General features: G+C 39.1%; 1 protein-coding gene across 1 annotated transcript; it reads left to right on the top strand.

Moving 5' to 3' along the window:
- The first annotated feature begins 1,113 nt into the window (after nt 1–1,113).
- LOC110752291 (ubiquitin-like-specific protease ESD4) lies at nt 1,114–2,214 on the top strand. The gene is made up of 5 exons (XM_021952907.2): nt 1,114–1,131; nt 1,252–1,332; nt 1,423–1,518; nt 1,598–1,986; nt 2,073–2,214. Exons 1-5 carry the CDS (start codon nt 1,114–1,116, stop codon nt 2,212–2,214), a joined length of 726 nt encoding a protein of 241 aa, XP_021808599.2.
- The last annotated feature ends 11,932 nt before the right edge of the window (nt 2,215–14,146 follow it).

Here is a 14,146-nt window from a genome sequence, read left to right as displayed (position 1 = left end):
AAGAATTAACAGACCTGCATGGAATATAAAGGGATTGAGCTATGCTTTCCAGGTATGATTTAGTTCAAAATTAGTGTTTGTAAAATTTAAGTTCGTAACTAAGTACTGACTTTGATAATCTATTTGTTGTAGATTTGGGTCTATGAATTAATTACTGAATTGGGAATTCCACCCCTTAGATATTGTAGGCGGATCGAGGAAACTGCATTAGTCCCTCGAATTTGTCGGTGGGAATCCACAGATAAAGTGCCTGAGTTTGGAAAGCTGAACTCTTATATATTTCAAAGCAAACAGGTGTGTAGTTAATAATTGATTTCAATAGTATGTTGGTTTCATGAGGAAAGCTGTTTACTATTGTATATGACTTGTTAACTGTATATGTTTGACAGCCTGTTATACTGCGGCTCTTACGACCAAGTGAATTGGAGATGAGGCAACCATATTGGAGTTGGGGATCAGATGTTCATGAATGTGATGCACCTAGTGTAGCCCAGCGGGTATGTAAGGACCTTGATGAATAAAACTCTATTGTGCAGCAGTTGAGGAATGAGGTTGCAGTATTGCACCGTGAGAAGGGTGAGCTGGAGGAGAGAGTTTTACGCTTGGAAAAGTGTACCAGTCATGCGAATGCCAGGAAAAGTGAGGATGCTGGAGAGGAGAGACATAAGATTGACGATGCTGGAGAGGGGACACATGAGACTGAGGATGGTGGAGAGGAATGTGATAAAACCGAGGAAGGTGGAGTAGCCGAATTGAGAGAGGAGTGTGTACAAAATGTGAAAGAAGAGGTGCAATATACAATCCCGGATATAAATTGGAATGATCCAGATGTGGTTTCTGTCACTCTTGTTAAATTCCTTACGAATCCTCCTCAAAAGATTGATATGTCCATTGCGGAGGGTGTGGCAAAGATGTTATAGTTGGGGTGGGGCGAAAGAGGGGTTGGGGAAGGAGTGAGACTCTTGGTCCTGTGACGAAGAGGCCAAGGGCAGTGGTAAGGGAAACTCGATGGCAAGGTCGGGAGATTACCGATATTTTGAAGGACACAAATGCTGACCCCCTAAGACCTATTCCTTGTGATTCCCTTCTAGAGGTGGCAAAATTCTATTGCGAATGGGGACAAGAAGTCAAGTAAGTTCCATTTGCTCGTCCTTAGTGAAATGTAAATGGTTTATTATGATTACCTATTGAGTCACTGGTGAAACGGAATTGATAATAACAATGATTGACAATTATAGTTCACATGTGCAGTTATGTGGAAACGAAGCTATGGAAGGTTCGCATAACTTCTTTGTTCGGTTGCTGACCAAGGACGGTTGGTTGGATGACTCGGTAAGCATTGATTGATTTGGGATTTTGTCGATAAGCCCTTGCTATGTAGTAATTTATTGATTTGCTAATGGAAACAACCCTTTTATGTAGAACATTGACATGGACTTGCATTTGCTACGGGAGCGGCACAACAAGTTTGGCAAGTGGGAGGGTTCTGACTGGATGATACTGGACACCACTTTTCAGGTCTATATTATTTCATAAGCATTGTTTGTTTTGAAATTCCGTATCCGTTATGATGCATAACTCGGGTGCTCCTATGCAGAAATGTGTTGCCTTAGATTACACGCAAATGAAGTCGTTTATGGGAAAGGACGAGAGGCAGCACAACAACGGTCTAGTGGGAATGGTGAAGGGCGAAGGGCATAAGTTGGCTAAATCATGGTCATCTGTGAATCAAGTTTTTTTGCCCTTCAACCTACAAAGGCAGAAGCACTGGATCTTACTTGTTATCGATTTAAAAGAGTGTGAGATAAGGGCATATGATTCAAAAGTAGATTTGTACAGAACTCAAGCCATCCAACGGGCTGTGCAGCCGGTGGGGAAAATACTACCCCGGTTGTTACACGAAGCTGGATATATTGGCGACGGTCTACTTCGCAAAAGGGAGTGGCCAGTTATTCGCGTTTTGGATGCACCCCAACACGTAGGCGGGTGAGTCATATTTGACCTAAACACATTGTGTTATGAAAGTGTGCTTTTGTTGTACAATGAATGACAGCTTCTTCGCTATGTTTCAGGGGCGACTGTGGGATGTACATTCTCAAATACTGCGAGTTTCTGACCTCCAATGTAGACCTAGCCAATATTTCCCATCATGCCATGCCCTTGTATCGGTTGAAGCTCGCTGTGCAGTTGTTGCAAGGATATTGGAACCTATGATTAATTAGGAGAGGCAATATGACATAACTGGGTGGGAGTGGTATATGAACTTGCAAACTTCATTTCACTGGGTGGGCGGTTTGTAATTCTGTAGGTAACAGTTGTTGAACGGAAGAAATTCGTATAGCTTGGTATTGGCTCAATTCGCGAGATAGAGAACTAACCTTTCTATAATATAAGGGAAGCTCGAAAAGCTTTCTTCGCATGCTTCAGCGCATCTTTCCCGTTTGTACGAAGGTTTTGAAAAGGTAGTTTTGAGTCTTACTTGTTAAGAAACAAACTCTTCTTTATGATCCAACTCCGCCTTTTGACTTCAAATGAAAGAATATGTTATTTTTATTGGGTTCAAATACAACCTGTAGGAAACTGTGAACACATGTTGTTGATACTATGCTGAACCATAAACCGTAAATGGTGCATGATTGTTTTCAAATGTGGAATAAATAGGAATGTTTCTTGTTTATGGCAAACAAGATTGTGAAGTTCAGATGCAGGCATATGAAACCTTCAAAAATTCATTTACTAATTCTACTCAATGATTAATTCATAATAGTAGATTTCCAAACACTTCTTCATATTTCGTAGCTGTCTGGATTAGAATATTACAAAATATATACTTGAAAAGCCAAAAGGGAACAAAATTTAAAAATATATACTTTAAATTGCTTGAAGATTTCCAGATGCAAAAAGTTTCTTACTTATTCATCACTTTAACTGCCAAATTCAGAAATGATAGAACTAACAACAGCATGAGGATATTTTTGATGCCCTTCACTACACGGATGACTTCAGCATATGCATTAAGTTCCTTCACATCCAGCTGATTTTGAATGTGAGATTCAGTTGGCATGCCACTACACCTTGTAGCTCCCTAAAAAAACATAACAAAGTTACATTTTTCAGTTTCGGATTATAATGTCAGACCCAATTCTTCTACTCTATAGCAGTTTTCGTTGGCTGAGGCAATGGCCGATCTGAGTTAGTGTTATTGGCTTAGGCAAGATAATACGGTTTGCCCATATTCCTTTCAGATTTGGAAACTAGCATCACCATCTCAGCATTGTAGCGTCGACACCTCTTTGCTTGAGTGTTTGTTGAAGAATTCGACATGGCTTTGCCCACAAGGGAAAATGAAGATAACAGAAGATGACAACCCTTCCAAAAATTTGCTTAAAACCCCCAAATTCTTTTCCTTCAATTCTGAAAAGGAATTGTATTTTATTTTTTGGGGAGAACTAATATGGAGTTTCAAGTTTGAATTGTCCTGTTTTGGTCGTAAAAATCCATGACTGTGAGTGGGAAATTCGAAATTCGCAGGAATGTGTTATATTTTGTAACCCTAACCCATGAGCGGGAAAGAAAAACATTGGTTTGGGGAATTTTAAATATTTTTTAACCCTAAGCACTCCACAGTAAACCCTAAACCGTAGACGGCAAACCCCTACACCATTGAAGTCATTCTTTAATTCAAAATTTCAGTGGAAACAATTAAAAATTGAAAAAAATTGGCATGTGGCGGCATGAGAATGCGCCACGTGGCGGTCAGGCTTGCAGCTCCCCGCTCCAGCGCCCCCACTTGGCATTTGTTGTATATTTTATTCAATATTTTTCCAAAAATCGTTAAAAATGCCTGAAAATTACAGAAAAAATTGGGACATTTCCTAACTCTGTCTGGGGATGAATACTTCATAAGGAAAGTACAAAACTTGGTTTAGGAGCGAGTGAAAAATAAAATTAGGGAACGAAACCTACATTCGGATGATGCAAATGAAAACACTAATACACTTTATAAACCCTACACTCTCATGTGTTCGATCACATTAATCCCGTATCCAAATTTGTTTGCCCTGCCCTTTTTCGGGATATGTCATCGAAGAAAATATCGTCTCGATCGTTGAGGAATTTTTTGGCAATTTTTCACCCTCAAATTCGATTTTTAATTGAATATTTAAGTGGAAACGATTAAAAAATACAAAACCTGGCTTGTGGCGGCATGGGAATGCGCTGCGTGGCGGTCAGGCTTGTAGCTCCCCACTCCAGCGCCTCCACTTGGCAGTTGTTGTATATTTTATTCAGTTTTGTTTTTCCAAAATTCTTTAAAAATGCCTGAAAATTATGGAAAAAATTGGGAAATTTCCTAACTCTGTCTGGGGATGAATACTTCATAGGGAAAGTACAAAACCTGGTTTAGGAGCGAGTGAAAAATAAAATTGGGGAATGAACCCTACAGTAGGATGATGCAAATGAAAACACTAATACACTTTCTAAACCCTACACTCTCATATGTTCGATCACATTAATCCTGTATCCAAATTTGTTTGCCTTGCCCTTTTTCCGGAAATGTCATTGAAGAAAATCTCGTCTCAATCGCTGATGAATTTTTCGGCAATTTTTCACCGTCAAATTCGATTTTTAATTGAACATTTAAGTGGAAACTATTTAAAAAATAAAAAACCTAGTGTGCGGCGGCATGAGAATGCGCTGCGTGGCGGTCAGGCTTGTAGCTCCCCACTCCAGCGCCTCCACTTGGCATTTGATGTATATTTTATTCAGTTTTTTTCCAAAAATCGTTAAAAATGCCTGAAAATTACGGAAAAAATTGGGAAATTTCCTAACTTTGTCTGGGGATGAATACTTCATAGAGAAAGTACAAAACCTGGTTTAGGAGCGAGTGAAAAATAAAATTAGGGAATGAACCCTACAGTCGGATGATGCAAAAGAAAACACTAATACACTTTCTAAACCCGACACTCTCATGTGTTCAATCACATTAATCTCATATACAAATTTTTTTGCCCTGCCCTTTTTCCTAATATGTCATCGAAGAAAATCTCATCTCGATCGTTGTGGAATTTTTCGACAATTTTTCACCCTCAAATTCAATTTTTTATTAAATATTTAAGTGGAAACGATTAAAAAATTCAAAACCTGGCGTGTGGCAGCATTGGAATGCGCCGCATGGCGGTCAGGCTTGCAGCTCCCCGCTCCACCGCCTCCATTTGACAGTTGTTGTATATTTTATTCAGTTTTTTTTCCAAAAATTGTTAAAAATAACTGAAAATTATGGAAAAAATAGGGAAATTTCCTAACTCTGTCTGGGGATGAATACTTCACAGGGAAAGTACAAAACCTGGTTTAGGAGCGAGTGAAAAATAAAATTAGGGAACGAACCCTACATTCGGATGATGCAAATGAAAACACTTATACATTTTCTAAACCCTACACTCTCATATGTTCGATCACATTAATCCCGTATCCAAATTTGTTTGGCCTGCCCCTATTTCTGGAAATGTCATCGAAGAAAATCTCGTCTCGATCGTTGAGGAATTTTTCTGCATTTTTTCAGCCTCAAATTCGATTTTTAATTGAATATTTAAGTGCAAATGATTCAAAAATACAAAACTTGGCGTGTGGCGGCATGGGAATGCGCTGCGTGGCGATCAGGCATGCAGCTCCCCACTCCAGCGCCTCCACTTGGCAGTTGTTGTATATTTTATTCTTTTCTTTTTTTTTTTCCAAAAATCGTTAAAAATGCCTAAAAATTAAGGAAAAAATTGGGAAATTTCCTAACTCTGTCTGGGGATGAATTCTTTATAGGGAAAGTACAAAACCTGGTTTAGGAGCGAGTGAAAAATAAAATTAGGGATTGAACCCTACAGTAGGATGATGTAAATGAAAACACTAATACACTTTCTAAACCCTACACTCTCATATGTTCGATCACATTAATCCCGTATCCAAATTTGTTTGCCCTACCCTTTTTCTAGAAATGTCATCGAAGAAAATCTCGTCTTAATCGCTGAGGAATTTTTACGGAAAAAGTTGGGAAATTTCCTAACTCTGTCTGGGGATGAATACTTCATAGGGAAAGTACAAAACCTGGTTTAGGAGTGAAAAATAAAATTAGGGAATGAACCCTACAGTCGGATGATGCAAATGAAAACACTAATAAACTTTCTAAACCCTACACTCTCATGTGTTCGATCACATTAATCTCGTATACAAATTTGTTTGCCCTGCCTTTTTTCCGGATATGTCATTGAAGAAAATCTCATCTCGATCGTTGAGGAATTTTTCGGCAATTTTTCACCCTCAAATTCGATTTTTTATTGAATATTTAAGTGGAAACGATTAAAAAATAAAAAACCTCGCGTGTGGCGGCATTGGAATGCGTCGCGTGGCGGTCAGGCTTGCAGCTCCCCGCTCCAGAGCCTCCACTTGGCAGTTGTTGTATATTTTATTCAGTTGTTTTTCCAAAAATTGTTAAAAATAACTAAAAATTATGGAAAAAAAATAGGAAAATTTCCTAACTCTGTCTGGGGATGAATACTTCATCGGGAAAGTACAAAACCTGGTTTAGGAGCGAGTGAAAAATAAAATTAGGGAACGAACCCTACATTCGGATGATGCAAATGAAAACACTAATACACTTTCTAAATCCTACACTCTCATTTGTTCGATCACATTAATCTCGTATCCAAATTTGTTTGCCCTGCCCTTTTTCCGGAAATGTCATTGAAGAAAATCTCGTCTCGATCGTTGAGGAATTTTTTTGGCAATTTTTCACCGTCAAATTCGATTTTTAATTGAATATTTAAGTGGAAACTATTAAAAAATACAAAACCTGGCGTGTGGCGGCATGGGAATAAGTCGCGTGGCAGTCAGGCTTGTTGCTCCCCGCTCCAGCGCCTCCACTTGGCATTTGTTGTATATTTTATTTATTTATTTTTTTCCAAAAATCATTAAAAATGCCTGAAAATTATGGAAAAAATTCGGAAATTTCGTAACTATGTCTGGGGATGAATCCTTCATCAGGTTTGGGTTAATACTTGGTAAAATGTTTTCTATGGCAATTGATATGTAATTCATTGTGTTAGTGAAAAGGGATTTCCGTAATATGGGAATCATTTCTTTTTTTGTTTGGTGCAGAAATCCTAAAAATTGCTGGACAAATCCGAAAATAGTGCGGAAATGTCGTAGATGGTTATAATAAAAATGGGAAAAACCCTCCACTTATGTCGTTGGTTAATTTCGGTATTTAAATCATTATGTTAGTGAAAAGGGATTCCCGGATGACTTAATTTCACTTATGTTTTGTTGCAAATATAGTTTCAAATGCAGGACAAATCGGGAAATTGGGGGGAAATTTTTTGGGGTATTTATGGGATCATCAGAGTATCTTAGAAGATCAAGGATGGCTCAGACTTCTACTGTCAACGAAGTGACTGAAAGGATAATCCCTTTTCGGGTTGACAACACGCAACCTCCCTGCCAATGCCTGTTTGTCATCTTGAACGAATGCCAGTTTGGGGGATATGAACTAGCGATTCCCCATGTGAGAGCACTCACTGAAACGATATAGGACCCGAAACCATAAACATACTTCAAATAAAAACAATACAACCATTATGTTCACACAGTTTCACCTTTACATAAAAACAGTAAAAACCAAAAACATAGTTTCTTAATAAAACACATATCATAGCATGTATATAGACCATAAATCCACGAGGTCATCAACTGGAGTTCGCGCTGGAAGCAGAATAGCTCCCTCTTCCATTTGCAGGGTTCACAGCAGTTCCAAGCATCTACATTGCGACAGTATTCGCCCCTACTGTGCCATAATCGATAATACTCCCGCTTACCCTCACAGTTAATGCAGTCTTGAAAAAAACATTCGTCTGCTGTAAACTTTGCAAACGTTGGAGGAGTCACGATGTCACACATTGTATACCTCAGCAGTCGATACATTATTAAATCCCTGCAAGCTTGCCTATTCATTTTCTTCGTTTTGCTGAGATTTCACAAAAACTCCATCGCATCCTCCTTGCCCTCGCTAGGGTTCAACAGCCTTAGTAAGCCAACAACGTAGGAGGCTTCCATATGCCGTGCCCTTCCATTTGCACTTTTGCAAGAACTCAACAATTTTGCCTTCATCAAACTCATACCAATCCTCATGCCACTGGTACTTATCTACTGACACGGTTCTCCAAACCTCAGGATCATTCAGCATTTCTTGAAATAACTTGCATGTTCCGGCCATGCTGTACAGATCTTCAGAGGACTGCTTTGTAACCACGAGCAACACCTTAAACCATGCCAATTGTGGAATATCCATATCGGTTGTTGGAGAAGAGGGACTAAAAAGGGACTCTGGAGGATTTAATATTCACAGTGTCGTTTGTGGACCAAGAAGAAAGTGCCGGATTATATGTACCCAACCGTCGTGACCCACTTTACAATGGACGAAGACAACTTTGGGTTTAGATAAGTTATTATTGTCTTCGCTTCCCAAGCGATGTGAGTGAAACGACACTTCACAGTCATCGATGAAGGTGGAGGCACGGAATTGGTTTATGAAACTACTTATCATCGTTAGCAGTCAAAAAATTATTAAGGTAACTCGTGATAATTATTATGCTTACATCACATCAGCACTTATGAAGCAAATGACTTAGTCACATTTGAACATGACCAAGTAATCAGTTTCATTTTGCCAACTATGAAACTAAATATCGACGAACCATTAACAGTAAAGTAAATGATCACACTGTATATGATACTAATAATGCAAAAATGACATCACCACGTCTGAAGGTAACTTGCATTTTAACATGTCCAAGTAAGCAGTTGCGTCTTGCCAAATATGGAACTAAATATGAATGCATATCACCAGTACAGAAAAAGAAAATTGTGTTTATGATACTGATAATGCAAATATGACATCATACGTTCTGAAGGTAGCTTACATTTCAACCACGCCGCGTTAACAGTTAAATCTCCGCAAATATGATACTTACTTTGTTTGAATATCACTTGTAAAGAAAATGAAACTGTTGTGTCTTATACTAATAATGCACATATGACATCACCACGGAAATTAGGTATCTAAAGTGGCCGCTCCCCAGTCCAAGTGAACAAATTAATTTTGGTGGGTAAAATTAGTAAGGGGATTGCTGTATAAATAATAAAGTGATATATTTTACCTCACATTGCACCGCCAGTTGGTCCAAACAACCCTAAACTCACCATGGGTTCACCTACGAAAATCCCCCCTTACTTATAACAACTCCACCAAAAAATGATGAGCCTATCTCACACAAGAATAGGAACATTGAAGATGTTCCTGTAGGACCTGCGAAATCCATAAACTTTTCATCTGAGGACCAAGATGATGCAGGTCGTATCGGCCAGATGCGGTACGATGCGTTGAAGATTGAAATAAACTTCAGAAGATACGTCTAAGATGGTATGAAGAAACATTGGGGAAGGAGAAAAGTCAAGCGAAATTACACCTTCGATCTGTCAAAATAATGAAACTGAGGGTTAGGCTTGCGAAAGGAAAAACTTTCCGAAGGTTCAGGGGGTCGAATGAGGCAGTGCAGATGAGGGAAGCAGAAGCACGTAAAGGGTTTGACCTGTTCCGAGAGTATGCAAAATGTGTTGTCCCAAGCTACAATTGGGACGGAATCACCATGGAGTAAACCGTCGCTTGACAACGTTCATTTTGGTTATTTTTAGTAAGTTTGTTTGGAAAAAATAGGTGGTTCATTTTGACTGCGTTTGTTCCAAGTTTGTGTGCGCTCCTGGAGGTGTAACCATTTTGCTTTGGACACTTCAGATGGTATCTTATATGTATCCAAGCTGTAAGATGTGAAGAAAGAGCTAGTGAAAAATATGGGAAACTGCTTTTGGTTTATTATGCGTACTTTTGTAAAGCTAAATGGGTATGATTTAATTGAAGTGTCTTTACATTATTTTGTCAACATATTTAATTTGTCTTTACAAAATGCCAAAAAGGAATGAGATAGTTTTTAGCATTGATTGGATCTCTTATATGGAGTTGTTGTTCGTAAAATGGTAATATGAGGTTTGCTTATTCGTGTGAAATATATAATTTGACCAATGAAATAACAAGAATAATATTATGCGTGTCATTTGAAAGGAGAAAATACAACATATTTAATTTTCCAATAATTAGATACGAAGCAAATGTAACCGATAGTTGTGTTATTATAAATTAGATAATGAACATGAAGGAAATAGACGGAAAAGGTTTGCAAAACATAATGTTACGGTTGAAAGGAAAGCGAGTTCAAACCATATTCCGAAGATGAAATGTACACTCTGTATTGTCACATCTGATGAAATTGAGTACGAAAGTGAGTTTGAAAAGCACTTTCAATGATTTATAGCTTCCCCCAGTTGTGTAATGGCACATGGAGCTGGAATCAATTTTGGGGCAATTTTTCTGATTTTTCTCCTTGTTATTACCATGTTTTCAATAATTTTGCAATAAAAAATTATGAAAATAACGAAATACAACACATGGCGGGACCTGACCGCATTAACCTTGGGTAGGTGCACACGTGCACATCAGTGACCATTGCCTCACCCTTCCTTTGCAAAAATCGGGATAATATGTCGACAAATGCTACCACCTCATTGAAAGAGCAGGAAATCAAAATTCATGTGTATGCTTTCTGTGATTAATACGAGGCTTTATTCCGAATTCAACCTTACTAAATCAAATACTCTTATTACTGAACAAAAAAACAAAACTGATGTGACAGATGGGAAAAACAAATAAAACAAACTACAGAATACTCCAGGACATCATATATAAACGTTGTCGTATGGCTATGGGATACTCATTGCCGTTGATCCACATCTTGTTTTCTTCCTGACTCTTCTTTGGAGTTGTGTTTTGTGCATACAACAAATCCCCCAATCTGAAGAAACTGAAGATTTGTCAACATGTCAGCCAGTTCACGCGGCAATGCTAATCAGGGGGACTCCGATGGGTCATGGGAATATGCCCCCGATTATCCAAGGTCCCCTCTACCATCGCTGCCACTTCCAACCTCCTCGGCAAGTGAGGGCGACTTCGATGATCCTGCTGTGGAAATAAATGATATGAAGAACAAACTGGAACACGACTCCTCCTTGGTCCATTATTGGGCTCAAAAGTGTGTCGAAGCTGAGCAGAAGTTGGCGTATTTGACGCGTCAAGTGAACAAACCGCGTTACAGAAAAGAGAAGCACAGAATTCGTGGCCAAAGACGAAAGCACAAAGCAGAGGATTTGTATATGACGGAGAAGGATGCTACGTACGAATCTTTGAGCATCCACAAAGGAGGCGACAAGCATGCCCAGGCAATGTTTGTGGCTTTCAACGAAGGTTTTGAGCAATTCCGACGGTTCGCTGCAGATGTCCACAAAGATATTGACTGGGAGGCCATAACTCCGTCTGTTGCACAACAAATCATCTCCGGCGGTGTACACGCACTAGAGGTAGGCCACCAACCAGCAAAAGCCAACGATAATGACGGCTGGTAGCCATATAAATCGCTAGGCAATCGTTATTCACTTGTTTATTTTTTGTTAATGCCCGATCTGGGTTTGTGTTTACATGTTTATGCCCGATCTGGCTTACGTGCAGCTTATTCGGGTTTACATCTGCTGTCACAGCTTTGGGTTCTATGTTCTTACCAGAGTTCAATCTTATTTTTTGATCACTAACTACTGGATTAGTAGAGTTTAGTTACTAATACTGCTTAAGCTTTTGGTTTGATTCATTGTCGGTGGGTCGATAAATTTTTTCAAGATTCTGACACAGATATTCGATTCTTTGACACATTACTGACACATAGTGATGGTTTCAAGATTCTCTTACTGACACACAGTGATGGTTTCAAGATTCCCTTACATAGATATTTCATTTTCCTTGCAACCGTTGCAAAGGTGTATAAAATCCACATTGCATGAATCCCAAACGAATCCTTTCAAACAAGGCTTCACGTTCTGAAAACACCAAAGCCCCAGGATGGACATCCACCTTCAACCAAAGATGGATCCGAAAGTTCGAGTTACGCATAATTATTGCAAGCATGGTGCCGTTCACGACCGTCCTTGTGGGACGTGCAGGGATCTATTCGCGATATGTCTAGACAATGTTCAATACTATCGGTCTCCAACCCCTTCTCCCCCAAAGCCCCCATCTCCCATTGTTTGCATATGTAAACCCCCAAATTTAGAGTGGTGCCAGGATTGCTACAATGACAAACGCATTCTAAATTGGGAGGAACGTGGCCACTTTGAGTCAAGTGATGACTCTGATGCTGATAACTAAGTGGCTCTTCAAATAACTTAATGTTCACTTTAATGTAGTTTTTTAATTTTATTTTTCTATGTCCGAATGTAAGTCATGCGATATGTGTGTGACACTTAATAATGGTATTATCGAATACAAAAGTTACTTTGTTTTTGGGCGGTTTCACTGTTGTTGTTCACAAACCTTAGTTCAGTATCAACATGAGGCACTTACATAAGATTCACTAACGGTTCCATATGGTTTCCAAAACAACGCAAATTGGTATCAACAAATATTCAAACTCCAGGACCGTAAATGAAATCAAACTCTTGCATAAATGACTCTATCGTAATAGGTTCCTTGTCCTGTGTGCTCCGACTGGGCTGCAAATTCTCATCAACTGCAGCACCAACTTCTGCGTCGGAAGATGAAGAGTTGCAACATCAGAACAAATAAACAAGTGAACAACATTTCTTGTATAAAATTCAAACCCAAAAAATTACATATTCACTTACGGGCTCCCAAGTTTTGGACAACTCCATCTATCATGATCAGTCTTCCTACATTCACTACACCGCCATTTATGTCGTTCTGCTGCCTTCTCTTTTTGTCCTTTCACTCTTCTCACACGCCTTTTTGCTTTTACTCGATAGAGATCTTTCATTCTGACTTGGGGAGAACTAGTTCTGACCTATCCATTGGGTTTTTCTTCGACACGAGCTCTTGATGACAACAACCTTGTAAGCTTCCCACGAATGTCGTCAAAGGAATTTTCCAACAACTCAAAACCTTCATCACACAACAAAGCAGAATCTATCAAATCACCTGCAACTTTGCAAAGTTTCGATCTCTTAACCAAAACCAAACCATCCACGCAATCTTTAACTTCTTTATCATTCTTACCATATACTACACCGCACTTTGCACTTTGAAGCCATCGTTTCAATATGTAATTGTCTGGCAAGTGCTCCACCTGCTTCATTCTTAAAAATACTAGGATGTGTCGGCACGAAATACCCCAAAATTCAAATTCTTTGCAGCTGCAATAAGCTTTATCGGCATCTTTATTATGCACAAGCTCCTTCATCCGTGTCACCCCCGGATTTACCCGCTCACTTACTTTGTTCCTGCACTGGGTCTCATCTTGCTCTACAAGTTCGAACAAGTATAAAAGGCTTCTGAAGTCTTCCTTCTCAAACATTTCAAGAATTTCTCGAGTGTAAATGCGTGCCATTTGATGTTGCATTGGTGTTCGAAATGGCAGTGGAGGTTTTTCATTGATATCAACATGATCAGCCATTAACTCCTTGTGCCTCTGTGAACCAATAGCTCTGTCAAAACGTACAATGAATTCCATCAATGTGTTTTTCCGATTAATATATTGTTTGAAAAATGCATGACAGCTTTTAGCCCGTTGACTACTTGACATCCCAACCGAAAACACATGTTTTACATATGATAGAATCCAATTCTCCCGCAAAGCATGAATCGAGCTCAGCCACGGATGGTCTTTTAGCCCATTGCTTGTGATGATTTCATCTCATTTCGCATCAAATTCTTCTTTCATGTCCATACCCCATATGCATTTGCACATTTCCGAAAAATATTCTCCAATGTCGGGTTTCTCCATAAACTTATTCAAGATATGCCATATGCAATATCTATGGAATGTTGTTGGGAGAGTTAAAGCAATTGTCTTTGACATGGCTGCATCTTGATCAGTGATGATCATTTTGGGTGGCTCACCTGGCATGGCTTTCTTGAATTCTTCGAGCAACCATACAAATGAATTCGTGATTTCACTAGTTAGGAATGCACAACCAAACAACACTGTCTGCC

Source organism: Prunus avium, chromosome 7 (genome assembly GCF_965620075.1).
Source record: "Prunus avium chromosome 7, drPruAviu1.hap1.1, whole genome shotgun sequence".
Taxonomy (NCBI): Eukaryota; Viridiplantae; Streptophyta; class Magnoliopsida; order Rosales; family Rosaceae; genus Prunus; species Prunus avium.
The sequence above is the reverse complement of the archived record's forward strand: the minus strand, read 5'-3'. Positions and strand labels throughout refer to the sequence as shown.